The sequence below is a fragment of the Geotrypetes seraphini genome, chromosome 15, assembly GCF_902459505.1.
Source record: "Geotrypetes seraphini chromosome 15, aGeoSer1.1, whole genome shotgun sequence".
Lineage (NCBI taxonomy): Eukaryota > Metazoa > Chordata > Amphibia > Gymnophiona > Dermophiidae > Geotrypetes > Geotrypetes seraphini.
The window spans coordinates 54694455-54714507 of record NC_047098.1 but is presented as its reverse complement, the minus strand read 5'-3'; the positions used below and the strand labels follow the sequence as shown (position 1 = coordinate 54714507).

General features: G+C 40.1%; 1 protein-coding gene across 3 annotated transcripts in view; it reads left to right on the top strand.

Moving 5' to 3' along the window:
* ATP2A3 (ATPase sarcoplasmic/endoplasmic reticulum Ca2+ transporting 3) overlaps window positions 1-20053 on the top strand; it is a 252918-nt gene that overhangs the window by 220545 nt on the left and 12320 nt on the right. For all 3 annotated transcript variants that reach the window (XM_033921665.1, XM_033921666.1, XM_033921667.1), the window contains exons 16-20: window positions 1595-1797; window positions 8957-9042; window positions 13732-13865; window positions 16928-17045; window positions 19416-19533. In XM_033921665.1, the coding sequence (XP_033777556.1) occupies window positions 1595-1797; window positions 8957-9042; window positions 13732-13865; window positions 16928-17045; window positions 19416-19533 (659 nt within the window). The remainder of the gene's footprint in view (window positions 1-1594; window positions 1798-8956; window positions 9043-13731; window positions 13866-16927; window positions 17046-19415; window positions 19534-20053) is intronic.

The window sequence follows — 20053 nt, the reverse complement described above, 5'->3', positions numbered from 1 at the left end:
CGCCCAAATCCCGCCCTGACATGCCCCTTTTAGCTTTGGTCATTCAGCAGCACTATGAAGGCCTAGGTCATTTTTAAATAAGTCTAAATCCCGGTTCGATTATCGGCGCTTGGACGACTTGTCTTTTAGATCGTCCGAGTACCAATTTAGGATTTTAGACGTTTTTCTGTTTCGATTATGAGCCCCACTGTGTATGCTAGTGCTAAGTACTATACCTGAACTATTCAATAAAAATATGACTAGCTATCTACCAAACAGATCATTACGCTCTGAGAATTCAGCCTTATTAAAGGCAAAAGTTACTCCAAAATACATTGAGAGCAGCTCAATGACCTTCTGATGTGCAGAGGTTAAATTGTGAAGTTCTCTTGTAAGTCAAATGCAGAAATGTGGTAAAAAGGGCACATTTAGGAAATCACTAGAACTACAATTGCCTTTTTTTAGATATTGATTCTTTTTGACTGTTGATCTTTGAGCTGTATAGGCCTCCTTTGACACTGATTCATCTATTGTTAATTCTCTAAGAATTTTTCTATTTATGTTTATGGGTTTTCTTATTTTTACTTTTATAAATTTATGTATGTGTTATCATGTAAACCGTTTAGGTTTTAGACAGTATAGAAATTTTTAAAATAAATAAAGTGCAAAAATAAGTGCCAATCAATATTAAATACTATATAAGGTCCAAGTTCAAAGGAGTAAGCCCCGATCCGTGAGCCTGTGCCTGTGGTTGTACTTTAAAGCAACAGAGTGGGCTCTTTTGAATTTGCTCTTCTGAGCTTATAACCTCACACTGAGGGCTTTGTTATTAATAAGAGTATCCAAGTTCTGGGTCTGGCCCTGGGTTTTGTGTTTTCCCTATAGGCATTATTTTGGTGTCTTTTAAGTACCATTATGCTTGTTTGTTTGTTTTGGAGGGGGGCATTATTGTATTTTTTGAGAAATGGGATCAGCCATTTATAGAGAGCTGGTCACTGCATTCCACAGGGTAATTGATAAAATTCACAGAACTACAGGAATTCAGAGATTTACAGACTGCCTGGCATGGTTTGTTGTGCTGCCTAGATCTTCAGAATCGCAGTGCTTGATAATTAAGAATATTTTTAGTAATCTTTTGCCATTTTTAATGCTCTATTTATATCAAATCCCTGAATAGCTATTTATATTCCAAACAGTGATGTAGCCATAAGTGGGCACTTTGGGCTCAGGCTCATCTGGCAGCAGTACACACTTGTAGTAGCTGGAAGAGGTCCCCAAGCTCCACCAGCTGAAGACCTCTGGATAAGGCACCCAGAACTCCCTGAAGATCTTCAGCTAGTGCAGATTAGGGATCCCAGCCAGCTCAGATACTCGTATTTTAAATTGAGTTGGGGAGGATGCTAGGGAGCAGAGTAGAGAAAACATTTCTTGCCCACCAATTTTGCATGTAGGCCCACCCAAAATTTGCCGTCTGGCTACACTGCTGATTCCAAAGAAGAATGGGGTAGGATAGGGAGAGAAGTCTTTTTAACATATGTTAAAACAATATCTCTTTCTTTGTTGGGTACCCTCCATATTTGGAAACTGGATCTCATCAGTGCATCTTTCCCTACAGTATTTTTCTAACGGCCATCCTGGGTCTGCCTGAAGCCCTGATCCCAGTTCAGTTACTCTGGGTAAACCTGGTGACTGATGGACTGCCAGCCACGGCGCTTGGATTCAATCCTCCTGATCTCGATATTATGGACAAGATGCCCCGCAACCCTAGAGAACCTCTTATCAGTGGCTGGCTTTTCTTTCGCTACCTTGCAATTGGAGGTAAGAACACTCACCTGAAGCATGTTTTAGATCAGTGGTTCCCAACCCTGTCCTGGAGGATCATCAGGCCAATTGGATTTTCAGGCTAGCCCTATGAATTTGCATGAGAGAGATTTGCATATAATGGAAGTGATAGGCATGCAAATCTGCTCCATGCATATTCAGTAGGGCTTGCCTGAAAACCCTATTGGCCTTGTAGTCCTCCAGGACAGGGTTGGGAACCACTGTTTTAGATGACCTCCTCCACTTACTACTCATATCTATAGTGCCACTAGACATACTTGGCACTGTATATAAACAAATAAGAGAAGGTACCTGTTCAGCAGAGCTTACAATCTGTTCAAGACAGACTAACAGGCCAAATAAGGGATTAGGGAGTTACATTTATTTTGGGAATTGTTAGAACAAACATGAGCATTGAGCAAATAAATAAGGGTTAAGAGTTAAAAGCAACCTGAAAAAGGTGAGCTTTTAGCCTAGATTTGAATAAGGCTAGAGACAGAGCATAGTGCACTGATTCAGGAAGTCTGTTCCAGGCCTAAGGTGCAGCAAGATGGAAGGAATGGAGAAGAAGGGTACACTTGAGAGCAGCTTACTTGATGAACCATGTGCCGGGAAGGGGGTGGGGATATAGGGAGAGATAAGGCAAAAGAGATACTGAGGAGCTACAGAATGAATACACTTTTGAACAGATTGAAGGGAGGAGAGGTGGTATAGTGGAAGACCCTGCTCACTATTGCATTATTTGAAAGGAAGTAGTCCTTAGGTGGGAACGGGATTCAGCTTTTCATGCATCAGAAAGAGGGCAGAGAAGGTGATTTTCCCGTCATCTGTGTTGATGTAGCTAACGTTGAGTGAACCTAGAAGTGAGTGGCCATCTGTAGATAGGGTAGGAGTGGTCAACCTTGGTCCCCAAAGGCTGCAGGATTTCCCCAATGAATATGACTGAGATCTATTTCCATACAATGAAGGCAGGGCATGCAAATAGATCTCAAGCATAGTCATTGGGGAAACCCTGAAAACCCAACCCTCAAAAACTTAGGTTGCTTGCCTCTGTAATAGGGGATCTCTGCTAAACCAACCCTAGTTAGAACAAAAAATAAGATGAGGCAGCAGTGGTAGAAATTATGATCACCTTGCCTTCCTATTAGTGGCAACCACAAAAAATGATTTGGTCCCCAGTTTTCACCCATAACTGGCCATATGATTATCAAGCTTCGATATGTTCTTGGCATATTGAGCAACTTTTTAGAGTAATTTTTATAAAGTATTTTTTTAATTTAAAGCCTGTTTTTCACACAGAAAAAGACTGCATCTCCCCTCTGTTTCTCTCCCCCTCTGCCCAACTAATCTGTGTTATGCTGTGCCTCTCCCACCCTATTCTGCTTTGCCCCCCTCTCCTTATCTCGCCTCCCTCTCCTCCGACCTTCCATTCCCTCACTTAATAGGTCCCCAGGCAGTGGTAACAATAGGAAATAAATGGTAGGCCTTGGCATTGCCTAGTATGTGCTATTGCTGGCTCTGTTGAGCCCAGAAACAGGAAGTTACATCGTGTATAGGCTGCAAATCAATTAAATATTTAAACATTTCATGCAGTCAAGATTACCATATCAGTGTACCAAAAAATAAAACTGATTTATGAGAATAATCTTATGATTAAAAATTTTAATCAAATTTTTTTAAAATTCTTTATTCATTTTTAATCTTACATAAAGTGTACAAATAATAAAACATTTGAAATTAAATACATCACTTGAATTTCTTTCTAATATAACATTAAATATATATATTTATTCCCTTCTTACCCCCCTTTTCCTTTAACATTTAATCAAAAATATACAATATAAATATTCTTTTTCTTTTGATTAAACCCACAGTAAACTATAAGCCACCCTCCTCCCCCCATTTGTAAATATACTTTCAATAGCAAATGGTATCTATTAATTACAATAAGTTGTCAATGGCCCCCAGATCTTTTTAAATTTATTATAAATCCCTTTTTGAGTAGCAATTATGCTTTCCATTTTATAAATGTGACACAATGAATTCCACCAGAAGGTATAATTTAATGTACTGCAGTTTTTCCAATTACTTGTGATATTTTGTATGGTAACCTCTGTCATAATCAATAAAAGTTTATTGTTGTTTGATGAAATCTGACTCCTTGCTCTCATTGATGTACCGAATAGAATCGTATCATATGATAATGCTACATGATTCTCTAATAAACAATTAGGCCATGATAAAGGGACAATAGAATAATAAATGATCTAGAGTCCCTGCTTCAAGTTTACAATGCCAGCATCAATTAGACTTAGAGCTGTCTAACTTTTGTAATCGAACTGGGGTCCAAAATGCTCAATGCTACAAAAAGAACTCAGTTTGTCTCATAGATGCAGACACTGTAGACCTCATCCTCCAAGACCAAATTCGTGGCCATTGAGACGCAGAAATTTGATGCTTGATCTCAATGCTCCAAATGACTCTAAGGCCAGTCTTTGGTTTTTTATTTATAAATACTGTTATCAATTTATACCACTGTGCGGCTTGGTGTCCCAAGAAGTCCACCTGAAAGCATAAGAATTCCAGACTATATTGATTATTAAGATCCTTCCATTCAGGGAACCCCTCCCGAATAGCCTGCTTCAGTTGCAACCATTTAAAACTTTGTGTTTTATTGAGACCATATTTTTGCTGCAACTGTGAAAAATCAAGCAGTTTACCATTTAAAATAACATCGTCTAAAACCCGTATACCTGCAATAATCCAATGCTTCCAGACGACTTTAAATCCGCCAATTTGAATCTTGGAGTTAAGCCATATAGATTGATTTGTTGATTTTTGTATTGGGTTAGGTGTTAAATTACTGACATATCGTAATGTTTTCCACGTATCCATTAATATTCTATTATCTTTATATTTTCTAGGCATCTTAATACTGAGAACATGACATAAATGTAAAGGGAGCATGAGTCGCCATTCCAAATATAACCAATCTGGGACATTTTCCATGAGCTCTGGGAGGACCCAGTACATACCCTGGCATAAAATATAGGCTTGATGATACCTATAAAAATTTGGGAAATTTACCCCACCCTCCATAATTGATTTTTGTAGAGATACTAAAGCAATTCTAGGTCTTTTGCCCAGCCAAACAAATTTTGTAAGAATACCATTTAATTTTTTATAAAAGGACCTTTGAAAAAAACTGGTATCGTACTCATTTGGTAACAAACCACAGGCAATATCATCATTTTAATAGTTTGAACTCTCCCCCATCAAGAAAGATGTAAAGGATTCCATTGCTCACACATATCTTACTTTCTTTAATAAAAGTTTTCCATTTTCTTTTATTGTGTCTTCAAGTGTATTTTTAATACGATCGATCATGAGCTCTTACTAAACAGGCTTCAGTCTATTGGAGTCACAGACCAGGTACTTTCTTGGTTCCAATCCTATCTATCCGATCGTACATCACATGTGTTATTCAATAATGAAACCTCTAATAATTTTTCTTCTACATTTGGTGTTCCGCAAGGTTCTATTTTGTCTCCACTTCTCTTTAACATTTTTCTTGCTCCACTTCTTACTCTATGTCAATCCATCGGCTTTAATGTTTTCGCCTACGCCGATGATATTCAATTATTACATCCTATTGATACCACTAACCCTGCGGATTTTTTAACAATCAACACGAAACTTGAAAAAATATCTCAATGTCTAAATAACAATTGCTTAGCATTGAATATTAACAAATCAAACATATTACTCTTCCCCTGGAAAGACAACTTCAATCTTAACTTTCCAATCACTATCAAAGGTCACTCACTGCAAGAAGTTAAAAACATAAAAATCTTAGGAATCATATTTGATCATAAGCTTACATTTCATGATCATATCAGCAGTATCGTTAAATTCTCTTTTTTTAGGCTCAGACAAATTCGTTCTATTTCCCAATTTCTCTGCGCTAAGTCTCTTAAAATCCTCATTCACTCTCTTGTTATATCTAAGATAGACTATTGTAACGCTCTGTATAATGGTATTGCTCAAAAGGAAATCAAACGACTTCAGATTATACAGAATACATCTATTAAATTAATTACTAAAGCAAAGAAGTTCGACCATGTTACACCACTACTTAGGGATGCTCATTGGCTACCAGTTACACATCGGGTAATTTATAAAATTTGTTTGCTTACATTTAAGACTCTTTTTTTCAAAACTCCTGCATTTATCTATAAATATTTGATTCCATACTCCACCAACCGAACATTAAGATCCACAGAACAACATTTATTATCAATCCCATCTCTAAAAATCATAAGCACCCGTCGGCAGGTAATTTTCTCTGTATCAGCTCCCCAACTTTGGAATTCTCTCCCTATCTATTTAAGGGAAGAATCCAATATAGAAAAATTCAAAGGTAAACTGAAGAGTTTTCTCTTTAACGATGTTTTTGCTAATTAACCATCTAATTTTTTTATCACAATATATTATATACTCATAAGCTTCATTGAAGCTTTAATTCTTTCCCTTTCCCCTTTTGTGTTTCCCTTATTTGTTCCTTACTCTTTAAACATATTGTAACTCTTCCCCATATTTTTCCTCACGTATCTTGTTTTTAATGTATTGTCTGTCTTTTAATGTATTTTTCCCTCATATTTGTAATTTTAGCAATTTGTAAATCGCTTAGAATTTGGATTAAGCGTTTAATCAAAATACAATAAAACTTGAAACTTGAAACTTAATCCAAATACCTAAATACTTTAAACCATCTTCCTTCCATACAAAGGAAAATGAGTCAAATAGTCCTTTAGTACAATGTACGTTAAGTGGCAGAATTTCTGATTTACTCCAATTTATCTTATATCCTGAAAATTTTCCAAATTTCTCTATCAATTCAAGCAAGCATGGAATGGAAGTTTCTGGGTTCCTCAAATAAAGCAGTACATATGCAGAGACTTTATATTCCCAGTCTGTACGAAGAATACCCTGTATCCCCTTTGCTTGTTGAATAGCTAATAAAAAAAAAATAAATAAAATGAATTATCCAGTAAATTGGAAGCCAGAGTATTCAGAATTTGGTGTGAACCTGACTTATGCTAAGACCTGTAGTTGGCAATGTCTGATCTGTTGAATTTTGTTGTAGGCTTGTACCTTTGTGAATGTTAAATATTGTATTCTTGTATTTTATGTAAACTGCCTTGGGCTACTTGGTATAAGGCAGTATATTAATAAATTTGGTTATTATTACACTGTTAAAAAAAATAAAAATTAATCAATGTGCATCCCTAATTATGTTGATTATTTCTCCTGCCATTAGATTTTATTATATTGTGAAGTTTATAATTTTCACTTGAGGAACTTTGCTGGATTTTCAAAGTTAAAGTACTTATTGTATTTTTACTTTAAAAGTTAGCCCATGAAAACTTATGTACATATATTTACACCTAGAAATCCCACCCCCTTACAGAAGGTTAAAAAAAAGTATATTTTATCCCCTTATAGGATCAGCTAGTTTTAAAAATAGCTTTTAAAATTGCTCTCTTAGGGATGAACTTTAAAAAACTTTTCACAGAAAATGGTTCATATGTAACTGAACGTGTGTTTAGATGTTTCTTGGAGGGGGGTGCTATAGTTAGAGTAGAGGGCAAAGCTGAGAGGTGTGTGTATATTATATAAAATGTACTCATACATTTGGGTCAGATATGAATGTGTGTGCTATTGGGGATTGTTTTGGATATCTGTCTTATGATACATAGACGAAACCGCACGAGACAATTGAGGGCAGTCATTCGCACGCAGGGCTGGATTCAAACACTATTTTACAGCGGTCCGAGAGTGTGTGTGGGGGGAACCCCACACACTTAACTTAGAACTGTTGGCGCTCGTGTTGGGGGTGGGTGGGGAACTCTCTCCCCCCCCCCCTTCATTATAGAGGAAACAGCCTTTTTCCCTGTTTTTTAGGGAAAAATGACAGTTTCCTCTGTAATGACCCCCAATGGGAGCGCCAACAGTTCTAAGTAAAGTGGGGTGGTTCCCCCCACACACATACCCTCGGACCACTATAAAATAGTGTTTGAATCCAGCACGCTGACGTCCTGTGTGGCGATTGTCTGCCCTCAATTGTCCGCACGCAATTGTCTCGCATGGTTTCGTCTATCTATCATGTTTCGCTCGGTTTTGGCTCATCACCCTGACTTTATAAAGGCACACAGGTGCTTATGTTTCCATAGGCATTTCATTGGAACTTGGACCTAGGCATTCTGTAATGAAATTACCCCTTTTAATGTTGTCAGTGCTTTGATTCTTTTTGACTGTTGATCTTTGAGCTGCATAGGCCTCCTTTGACACTGATTCCCCTATTGTTGATTTTCCCTGTCTTTCATGTTATACTGGTTGCTTATATAAAAAGGTACAAAGTTAGTATAATAAAATGTTTAACCCTTTCAGGACCAAGGGACATATTTGTCCCATAACTTTAAAATCCTATAAATTTTGATTGGGATAGTCTACAGTTCTAAATTTGATATGTACGGATTCCATATGATACTGCCTTTATGTAAACAAACTGGTTCCGACATTCATTCATTAGCGTCGTTGCCAGATTGACGAGAAGATTCACTTGCCACACTGTCCATAAGCCAGAAGTTTGATTTTTTTTTTTTTTAAATAATGATATTTCACAAAAAAAATCAATTTTTTGGCATCTGCAAGCCCTTTTTACCATAAAAATGTCGTCAAAACCACAAAAATTGGCCTACGATCCTTATGGTCCTGAAAGGGTTAAAGTGTTTGAGGAAGAAGGATGGGGGGAGGGACAGATTTCATGTCAGATTAATTGTATTATCAAAAAGGGATGTATAATTACATATAAATTTGGAAGGAATATTTTATTGATATGGAAAAGGGTGGGAGGTGGGGGGGGGGAATAAAAACATGTATAATAATATTGTTTAAGAATGCCAAGTGTGTTATGTAAATTAATTGTAATAATACTGTACACTTGTTGAAAGAAATAAAAAGGAATAAAGATTTTAAAAAAAAAAAGAGTTTCTTTTTGGTAGGGGGTTGAAGATACTGTTCCATGTGACCGGAAGGCAGTTCCTTTGATTCCCGCCCCAATGTGTTCAGACTCTTTTTTTATTATTGGTTGCAGTGTACGTTGGCCTGGCAACGGTGGGCGCAGCCACGTGGTGGTTTTTGTACGATGAAGAAGGGCCGCAAGTCACTTTCCAACAACTGGTAAGTGAAAAAGACTGAACATGGCTACATTTCTTCCCTCGAATGAAACATTTGTGAGGTAGAATGCTTAGATTTGATCCATTCTAAGCCTACGTTTGCCAACATAAAAATTACCGTACTGGGACAGACCGAAGATCCATCAAGCCCAATATCATGTTTCCAATAATGGCCAACCCAGGTCCCAAGTAAGATCCCAAATAGGAAAACAGATTGTATGCTGCTTATCCAAGGAATAAGCAGTGGATTTCCCCAAGCCATCTCAATAATGACCTATGGACTTCTCTTTTAGGAATTAGCCAACCCTTTTCTAAACACTGCTAAGCTAACTGATTTCACCACATTCTCCAGCAATGAACTTGAGTTTAATTACACAGTGTGTGAAGAAATATTTTCTCCAGTTTGTTTTAAATCTATTATTTAGTAGCGTCATCGCATGCCCCCTAACCCTAGAATTTTTAGAAAGAGTAAACAAGCGATTCGCATCTACCCTTTCCACGCCATTCAGTACAATTCCAAATCCATATTGTATCTATTCTTCTTTCTAATGTCTTGTAAACCGTGCCGAGCTCTACTTTTATAGAGAAAATTCGGTATGCTCGTATAAGCCTAAGGTTTAGTTTAGTTTACTTATATCGTAACCGGTTAACTGTATATTATGTATGTTTAACCTGTAACCCAGTCTGAGCTCTTTGGGGAAAATGGGATTGAGAACAAATTCAATAAATGAATAAATATTTTATAGACCTCTATCGTATCACCCCTGAGCCATCTCTTCTCCAAGCTGAAGAGCCCTAGCTGCTTTAGCCTTTCATCATAGGGAAGTCATCCCATCCCTTTTATCATTTTTGGCTCACTACTCTGTACCTTTTCTAATTCCACTATATCTTTTATGAGATATGGCAACCAGAACTGCACACAGTATTTGAGATGCAGTTGTACCATAGAGCAATACAAGGGCATTATAACATTTTCATCTTTGTTTTCCATTCCTTTCCTGATAATTCCTAACATTCTATTTGCTTTCTTAGCAGCAGCTGCACATTGCATTGAGGGTTTCAACTTAGATCCTTTTTCTTTCTTCTTTTTTTTTTCTTTATTTATAAATTTAAATGATTTACAATATCAAAAGATATCAAGGATAAAGGTTTCTTCAACAATTTTTGACAATATTCATACAACACAAACATTCCTTTTCAAGCCCTCAAATAATGGGGAGACATGCAACTTTCCAATTAACAAAAATAAGGAAAAAGAATTGAACATAAGAAGTTGCCTCCACTGGGTCAGGCCAGAGGTCCATCTCGCCCAGCGGTCCACTCCCGCGGCGGCCCATCAGGTCCGCGACCTGTGAAGTGGTTTCTGACCACTTCTATAACCTACCTCAAGTTCTATCTGTACCCCTCTATCCCCTTTTCCTCCAGGAACCTATCCAACCCCTCCTTGAACCCCTGTACAGATTTCTGGCCTATCACATCCTCCGGAAGCGCGTTCCATGTGTCCACCACCCTCTGGGTAAAAAAGAACTTCCTAGCATTTGTTCTAAACCTGTCCCCCTTCAATTTCTCCGAGTGGTTCTTGATTCAAATGAATCTTAACCATTCAATTACTATTGGGAATCTTACATCCACCATTTTCTCAGTAATGAATCATTAAAACAATAGGAAAAATCATTTCTGTTCTTGAGCTATTAGAAATTGTTGCAGTTGAATGGGATCCCAAAATACATATTCAATGTTTTGTAATTTGACAAGACATTTGCATGGCAATTTTAGATAAAAAAGATGCCTCTAGAGCTAGAACTCTTATTCTTAATTTCAAAAATTCTTTTTAGATCCTTTTTCTGAGCAGTGACTCCTTACGTGGAACTCTGCAGCATGTAGCTATAGCAGGTTCCTCTTTTCCCACATGGATCATTTTGCACTTGCTCACATTAAACATCATCTGCCATTTTGACGCCCAGTCTTCCAGTCTTACAAGGTCCAGTTAAAAAGCAGCAGTGCCAGCTATTTATCCTTCTCCATTAAGAATATTGACCATTTAAACCTACTCTCTGTTTTCTGTCTTTCAACCAGTTCTTAATCCATAATAGGACATTATACCTCCTATCCCATGGTTTTCTAATTTCCTCAGAAGTCTTTCATGAGGTACTTTGTCAGATGCCTTTTGAAAATCCAAATACACAATATCAACCAATTCACCTTTATTCACATGTTCATTCACCCCTTCAAAGAAATGCAGGATTGGTGAGGCAAGATTTCTCTTGACTAAAACCATGTTGGCTTTCTCTCATTAATCCAGGTTCTATCATTTTGTTCTTTATAGTAGTCTCTACCATTTTGCCCTGTCAGACTCGCCGGTCTATAATTTCCCAGATCACCACTGGAACCCTTTTTTTAAAATATCGTTATTCATTTTTAAACCATATTTAAGTGCTACATATTATACAATCATATTACACTATCAAAGCACTTAAAATCAATCAAATTGTAATCTATGACAAATAGATATATCACCTCCCATACTCAGATTCAAAAATTGCACTCAAATTAAAGAATTTAAAATATTTTCCAACCTCCCTCCCACCCACCCTGGACGTGCATGACCAAAGGGCAAAATCAACAATCACTCTCCAAAATTTTGTCAATGGCTCCTAAATCTTCAGAAATTTTTTTAAAATTGGCATCATGTTGGCCACCTTCCAGTCTTCCAGTACTATGCTGGATTTTAAAGCTGGATTTTGAAGGCACAATTTTATAACTAGGCATCTGTAAAAGAAAGTAGGTGGCTATTTTTCTTTATAATACTAGCATAACAGGCAAGTTACACATTTAAACTTAGTTGCAAGCATTTACGCCAGATATAGGCTGGCATAAATGTGCGTGCCCAGTGGCGTAGCGAGGGTGAGAGGCACCCAGGGCAGAGGCAAACCCCCTGCCCTCACCTCCACACACTCATTTCCCACACCAGTGTCAGCTCTTCCTCTGATGTCACTTCCTAGGTGCGGGTCCAGGCACGACTCTGGCATGACAACAGTTTGGGGGTTGCTGCTTGCACCAGGTATGGGGAAGGGAAGCAGTGCGCACGCATGGCAATGGAGGGGGGACGGAGAGAAAGACAGGTGCCTGTACCCTCACCAAGATGGCACACTGGGCAGACTTCCCACCCCCTTACTATGTTTCAGAGATAGGTATGCAACTTAAAATATTCTATAAGCTATGCCTTACCCAGACCCTGCCAAGACTCTTACTATGTGTAAGGCCACTCTGTTTTCAAGGCTTCTGTCCTTTCCTTCTAGCTTCCGGCATAATTCTGAATCCATTTGGTCATTTGCTTAAAGGACACTACAGATGATAACACACCTATCTATTGAATAACATAGACATATAGAACTGACTGCGTATGTGTGTGTGTGCTTATGCAACTAGTCTAATGGCTTACATGAGTATCTGGCACCTAAATAAAGGCACTGCTTTTCTTGAATTACCCATATGAAGGGCAATTGTATAATGACCTGCTGTTAGTGATCTGTAACCTGTTGCTAAAATCGTCTGTAGTACTTGAAGATTGGAAGGTGGCCAATGTTATGCTGATTTTTAAAAAAGGGCTCCGAGGGGATCCGGGAAATTACCGACCGGTAAGCCTCACTTCGATGCCGGGCAAAATGGTAGAAACGATTATAATGCCAAGTGTTATACAAACATTTATAGGGCTAGATTCACTAAGTATACCGACCGACGCGATTGTTCCCCGACCCGATTCACCAAACCTTCCTCCCGATCCGATCGGCACCCGATCTGATTAGTGCATGCAAATGAAGGGAATGGAATGCAAATTTTGAAAGGCAGCGATTCACTAAACAATTTCTACAAAACCGATTGGGCTTGCCGATCAAAAAAGAAGCGATTGCTGAAAACCAGTCGCTTCTATCCTGGGCGACTCTCTTGCCCTTTAAAACCACGGGATCACAATGCTTTTAGCAGAATATATAAAAAATGAATTTTTCCTTTGTTACATATTCTGCAAAACGTATTGCAAGCCCATGGTTTTAACCCAAACCCAAAAAAACTGCCCCCCCACCCACTGAAATGATTTCCCCCCCCCGCACTAATGCCTGCCGTCACCGCTGCCCACCCACTCCCTCCCCGCACACGAAGGAATATGACAGGAGGGATGCCAACTCCCTCCTGCTATCGCAAACTTGGTCGGGCCCACCCCCACTCCCCGTACCTTTACCTAGGCTGGCCCACCCACTCCCCATACATTTAAAAACGTTGGGAGCAGGAGGGGTGCCCAGTCCCTCCTGCTTCTTAGGCCTCCAGTTATCTTCGGGAGCAGAAGGAAGCGCAAAGTCCTCCTGCACTGCTGGCTGCGACGCAATACCGGCCTTAGGCCATGCCCCAGTGCATCATGTGATGCACAGGGAGGGGCCTAAGGCCCTGATTGGCTGAAGTGCCTCGGTCTCCTCCCTTGGGAAGGGCCTGGGGTACCTCAGCCAATAAGGGACTTCCTTAGGGAGGAGTCTAAGGAAGTCCCTGATTGGCCATTGTGACTTGTACTTATGACTTGGACTGGCCTCTGTTCGAAACAGGATACTTGGCTAAATGGATCATTGGTCTGAGCCAGTATGGCTAACTATTATATCAGTTCTGCCCCCACCTCCCTTGGTGCTAATTACTGTCCTTTCAACAGAAACATTTCATGAAGTGCACTAGTGATAACCCAGAATTTGAAGGAATCAACTGTGAGATTTTTGAGTCTCGATACCCAACCACTATGGCTCTTTCGGTGCTAGTAACCATTGAAATGTGCAACGCCCTCAATAGGTATGTATGAGTCTCTCAGGAGCTATTTATTTTTTAGTACTGTTGGGTGTTTTTAAGTAGTTTGTTTTTGACATAAATCAGAGCACACCTTTACAGCTATTAATATTTTCTTGTCCTTAAAGAACACAAAGTGGAGATCTTTTTGTTTAGACTAGAGAATGACACGGGGACAAATTTTTTCCCACCTCGCGGGAACTCATTTCCCTTCCTGTCCCTGCCCCATTCCTGCAAGCTTCATCCTCATCTGCCCAAGCCTCAACCACTTTAAAATCATAAGTAGCAACATTCTAGAGCTCAGCCTGTGATGTCATAATGCCTCATTCTACCAATGCCTAAGCTCTGTCCTCATCTGCACAAGCCTCAAACACTTTAAAATCCTAAGTAGCAACATTCTGGAGCTCGGATTGTGATGTCATAATGCCTCATTCCATCAATGCCTAAGCTCCGCCCTCATCTGCACAAGCCTCAAACCCTTTAAAATCCTAAGTAGCAACATTCTAGAGCTCGGATTGTGATGTCATAATGCCTCATTCCACCAATGCCTAAGCTCCGTCCTCATAGCCTCAAACACTTTAAAATCATAAGTAGAAACATTCTAGAGCTCAGATTGTGATGTCATAATGCCTCATTCCACCAATGCCTAAGCTCCGTCCTCATAGCCTCAAACACTTTAAAATCATGTGTTTGAGGCTTGTGTGGCTAAGGCAGAGCTTACAGGAATGGGACAGAGACAGCAACAAAGCTCGTGAGGACGGGGGAAATTGAGTTCTTGCAGGGATGGTGAAAAATTTGTCCCCTTGTCATTCTCTAGTGGTCATGCCTCCACTTTTAGCCATCTCTGCTTTGTGTCCTCCTTGCAGTTATCTGCAGTAGTTTTTCTTCTCTTCTTAAATCCATGTGTATGCTATAGGACTATAGGATACTGTCTATTGTATTCTTCTCACTATGGACTTAAAAATAAGGGAATTGTGATATGTTGCATTACTTAGTTTGCTACATCAAGCTTTCAGTCAACTAAATATGTTGAACCACTTTCAGATGATACTTAGTCAAAAAGAGATTTTTTTGGGGGTGCAATATAGAGAATTAGCTCTATCTGACTAATGTTTCCATGCCCACTCTTCGCCCATGCCACTCCTGTTGACAGAAAAAAAATTGAAAAATTAAGTATTGCATGGTTTAACACCCAGTAACAGGCAAACTACTACAAAACAGTTAATACAGTCACACAGTGGCCTATTGCTAGGCATTTAGTTTAATAAAATGGCCCCTTAATGTGTTCTAAATGGATTTAATATGCATTAACCTTTGAATGAACACCTGTTAAGTCAATTAGCATGTGCTAAAAAGTTCTAACTTTTTTATTTTTATTTTTCAGACCAACTCAATAGGTTGCACCCAACGCCTCAGATCTCTTCTCTTTTCTTGTTTATTTTCTTCTACATTAGTTTAGCTACATTGTAGACCCCCCCTCTGGCGTTCTGTAAAAAGGCAAATATATCCAATCTTTGCCTAGACCTAAAGGGGGAAATTGTACACTTAGGTGCTCCAAGTCCATGCCTCTTCTCCAACAGCCTCTGGGCACCTGGGTTCCATTATGGAATGGTAGCATAAACCCTCAGTGTGTCTAAGTAAAGCCATGCCCATTTATACCAGGTTCATGATAAGTGTTCATGAACCTACGTGCATTATATGCCACACTTAGGTAATTTAGGGGTCCTTTTATTAAGATGCGGTAACTGATTTAGCACCCATAGAATATAATGCTAAGGCACCCATAGAATATAATGGATGCTTTAGCATTTAGCATACGCTAAATCAGTTAACATGCCTTAATAAAAGGACCCCTTAGTGATTTGTAAGATATATATGTAAGTATCAGCCCTGCCTGTGACCCTCCTGTGTTCCATCTATGTATCTTCCACCTTACAGTTATGTTGTAAGATATGTATTAACCCATATAGAATAACATGTAGTGCACTCAGTGGCATAGCGAGGGTGAGTGACACCTCTCCCCTGCCCTCTTCTCTACCTCTTCCCGACCCCTGCCGTGCATGCACCCCTTCCCTTCCCCTGTGCCATTTTAATTTTTCAGACAAGAGCAACAGCATGAACTTGCTGCCTGCGTCGTGTCAGATAATACCTCTGACGTCACTTCCTAGACGCAGGGCTCAGAAGTAACGTCAAACAGAGACAACACCGACACGAGCAGCAAGTTCGTAATGCTAATCGCGCAGGGAAAATTAAAGAGGTATGAGGGAAGGGGTGCACGCGCGCAGCAAGGGGGGGTCGAGAAAAAGGGAGGCAGAGAGGAGGATGGGTTACTTGCGCCCTTTACAAAGACCACACCCGGGGTGGACGTCACCCCTGTTACTGTGCCAGTGAGTGCACTTACACAAGGTGCAGGTAACTATATGCTCAGTTATATAATTATAGTTATAGAATGAATGTGTGAAATAGACTGAAAAATGGCTGAAAATTGGAAGCAGAAAAAAGCCCAAATAAACCTAAAACAAATTGAAAATGTTTACTGTGTGCAGACTCGGACCTGTCCAGATAGTCTCGAGCAGGACTGTAAGGGGGGAATGGACATAACATAACATCGTATTTCTATACCGCATAACCATAAGTTCAATATGGTTTACAAAAATTACATAATCTACAAAAAAGGGTCATAGATAGCTACTCAGACAAGTACTTAGGGAAAAGATAAGACTTCAATTGTTTCCTAAAGTGTTCATAAGAGTGAGAAGTAAGTAACAGTGAACAAAAGTCTTTGTCATGAGAAGCTGCTTGAAATGAAAGCAGATGATCATGGTATTTCTTGCCTTTGCAGCCTTTAACAGAGGGAAATACAAACAGAGCATGTGATTTTCTAATATTTTTATGGGATGCAATTGAAAATCTGTCAGCTAAATAAAGTGGGGCTTGGCCATAGATGACTTTGTAACATATGGACTACCTGAATAGGCCTTATAGGCAGACCCTCGAAAAGGTTGTGTTTTTGGTTTTTGAATTTAAGCTCTTTTGGCAGCTGGATCTTGTTCTCTAATTCTTTTCAGTTTGTCTGAGAACCAGTCCTTGCTGAGAATGCCCCCCTGGCTCAACATCTGGCTGCTGGCTTCCATCATCATGTCTATGGCTCTCCACTTTCTGATTCTCTACGTCAAGCCGATGCCGGTAAGTACAGAAACGTCAATCGATGGTGGGGGCTGCAAACAAAACAAACCCAAAGTTTGCAAAAGGCTATTGCCTCAATCATTCTTTGATAAATCTATCATTTTTAGGGGGAGATTTTATAAGGAACTTGAGCATGTAAAGCAGAGATTTATTTTTTTATATGCTCAAATGGGCTGCTATAAAAATGCACATAAAATATGTACACAGAGGTGGAGGGTAACTATTATGGGGGGGGGGTTATGCCACCTAGTTATGCCACCTATTTTAAGCCTATCCTATAAAGAAAAGTAGGCTCATAATTTTCTTTACAGAATGCTAACACAAATGGGCAAAAATGTGTGTGCATTAAGGTGTGATCACTTACACCAGCCCTGTGGTTGAAGGCAATGGCAGTTCCTAGATGTTTAAAAGACACAATCAATAAAGGTAGGGCGGTTCAAAGTGGATACAGGACTTTAACAACAGTTTAAAAACATTAAGGACATTATAGACCTCCGGTATTGACGGACCAAGTAGACTTCTATTCAGCTGCCTTATATCCTCGAATATAAGTCGATTTGAATATAAGTTGAGACCCCCATTCCCCCCCCCAAAAAAAAAGAGGAAAAATGGTTGACTCGAATAAAAGACTGAGGCTTAATATTAAAATGCCATGTTCTGCCAGGATCTGTACCCGGCGTCCCCTCCCTCACAACCTCCCCTGCCAGGCTCTGCACCCAGCCATCTTCCCTTCCTTACCAGGCTCTGTACCCAGACCCCCTCCCTCCCTGCCAGGCTCTGCACCCAGCCCTCTTCCCTCCCTGCCCTACCAGGCTCTGTGCCTAGCCCCCCTTACTCCTTGCCAAGCTCTATACCCACCCTGCCTCACCTTCCTACCTCTAGTGGTCCAGTGGTAGGCCAGGACAGGAAGGATGCCTCCTGTCTCCCATCCTGGCCATCTAACTTTTTTTTAACATACACTCCCCCCCCCCCCCCTGGCGTATGCTTACCATTTTTAATTCCTGGTGGTCCAGCAGTGTACGGGGAAGGAGCGATCTTTCCGCGCCCTGCCCCATGCTGAGCCTCTCCGTCCCTGTTCCTTTTTGGCAGCCAGCGTTGCACCCGACAGGGCCGAGCTCTTCCTGCTTCCTGCATGGACCCGCACTGCTCTCTGAATGGCCGCTACCAGTTCTCATCCTGCGAGAACTGGCAGCGACCATTCTGAGAGCAGCGTGGGCCCGAGCAGGAAGAGCTCAGCCCTGTCGGGTGCACCGCTGGCTGCCAAAAAGGAACGGGGATGGAGAGGCTCAGCATGGGGCTGGGCGCAGAAAGATCACTCCTGCCCCGTACACTGCTGGACCATCAGGGATTAAAAATGGCAGGTAAGCATGTGCCAGGGGGACGGGGTGTAAAAAAAAGTTAGATGGCCTGGATGGGAGACAGGAGGCATCCCTCCTGTCCCAACCTACCGGGAGGGGGTCAGGTTGATGACCCGAATATAGGACAAGAACCCCCATTTTTGGGCCAATTTTTTGGCCCAAAAATCTCATCCTATATTCGAATATATATGGTAAGTACCCAGAGTGCCTTGTGATTGTTGCATGTCATTCAGATTTTTTGCCTCGGATCTGTGAGCTTGGCATTTGGGGCATTGCATGCCATGTGAGTTTTAAGTTCTTTTTTGATATTCCACACATATTTATGTGAACACTGTTTTCACTGATTAATTATTGGGCACTAATTTGCACACGGGAGCACCCAGATGATGGTGTGCGGCTGGCCAAGTTTCAGTGGCATTTCTTATGCTCTTATCACAGGTATCTGGCTGGTTTACAATATTAAAAATTTATAAAACATAAAAAATAAAAGTAAAATAAGGCAGGTTATAGCTTTTTAGTAAGCATCAGAGTCGCTCATTTGAGCTGCTCTTTAGAGCTTTCAACCTCACGTTGAGGGCGCTCCTTCACTATTTGTATTATATTGCATTGAATTACTTTGATATTGTGGAAGCCATTGTTCTCACTTGGCATGCGATGTTCTTGGCCATGCCCTACCTTTATTCATTGTGTCTTTTAAGCATTGAGATTTCTTTCCTTAGGGCTTATATTTGTAGTTCCTAGATGTTAGCATGCATGCATGTAAATAATAGAATTCTATAATGCCTGTGCACTCTGGTCACCCTCCACCCAATCAGAGTTATCCTATTTAGCTTGATTTCTGTTGCACTTGGTAGCTTGCGTTGCATTGCAATCACAAAGCCCCCTGCGGCACCCCAGCCATTCTCCCACAGTCTCTGACCACTCTTGTCAGGCCAGCACTTGGATTGTTTTAACATTTTATCAGCATTCCATTTCTGGGTATATCAGTGTTATCCTGTTTTCCATCCTGCAGCTCATTTTCCAGGTGACTCCCTTGAGCTGGTCGCAGTGGCTAATAGTTATGAAAATTTCCTTTCCCGTTATCTTGCTTGATGAGGGGCTGAAGTACCTCTCCCGCCACCATCTAGATGGTAAGTCTGTTTTCATAGTCAGGACGCCTGCTCTGGACCCCCATGGTATGCTCACAACTTCTGCTGAATGCTTTGATTATGTAGGGAATAGCAAAAACGTTGTAATGGATAGCAGATCTAGTACTCTTTGTTATGTGATTGATAGTCTGATGTGTCAGAAGCGGCATTGATCATAAAAACCATCTCTTTTCTTTTTTTTCCCTCCAGAATCTGGACAAGTTATGCACATAAATTTGGCCATTTTAAATTGCTACTTAGACAAAGTTTGTGTTCTATAAATGGGCACAGCTACTGTTTACGTAAGCTGCATTAAGGCACGAACCTGCATTATTTGCCCCTTAACACATGTTAAAGGGCTCCAACAGTGGTTGCAGTGCACTTATGCAGCAATAAATAGGTTATTCCATTTACATAATAATGACATGCAAAACATAAAATCGCATGTAAAGCAGCTCATTACTATGTCAATAATATACTGTGGCTTGCAGTGTGCATCAATAAGACCAGTAACGCCTTTATA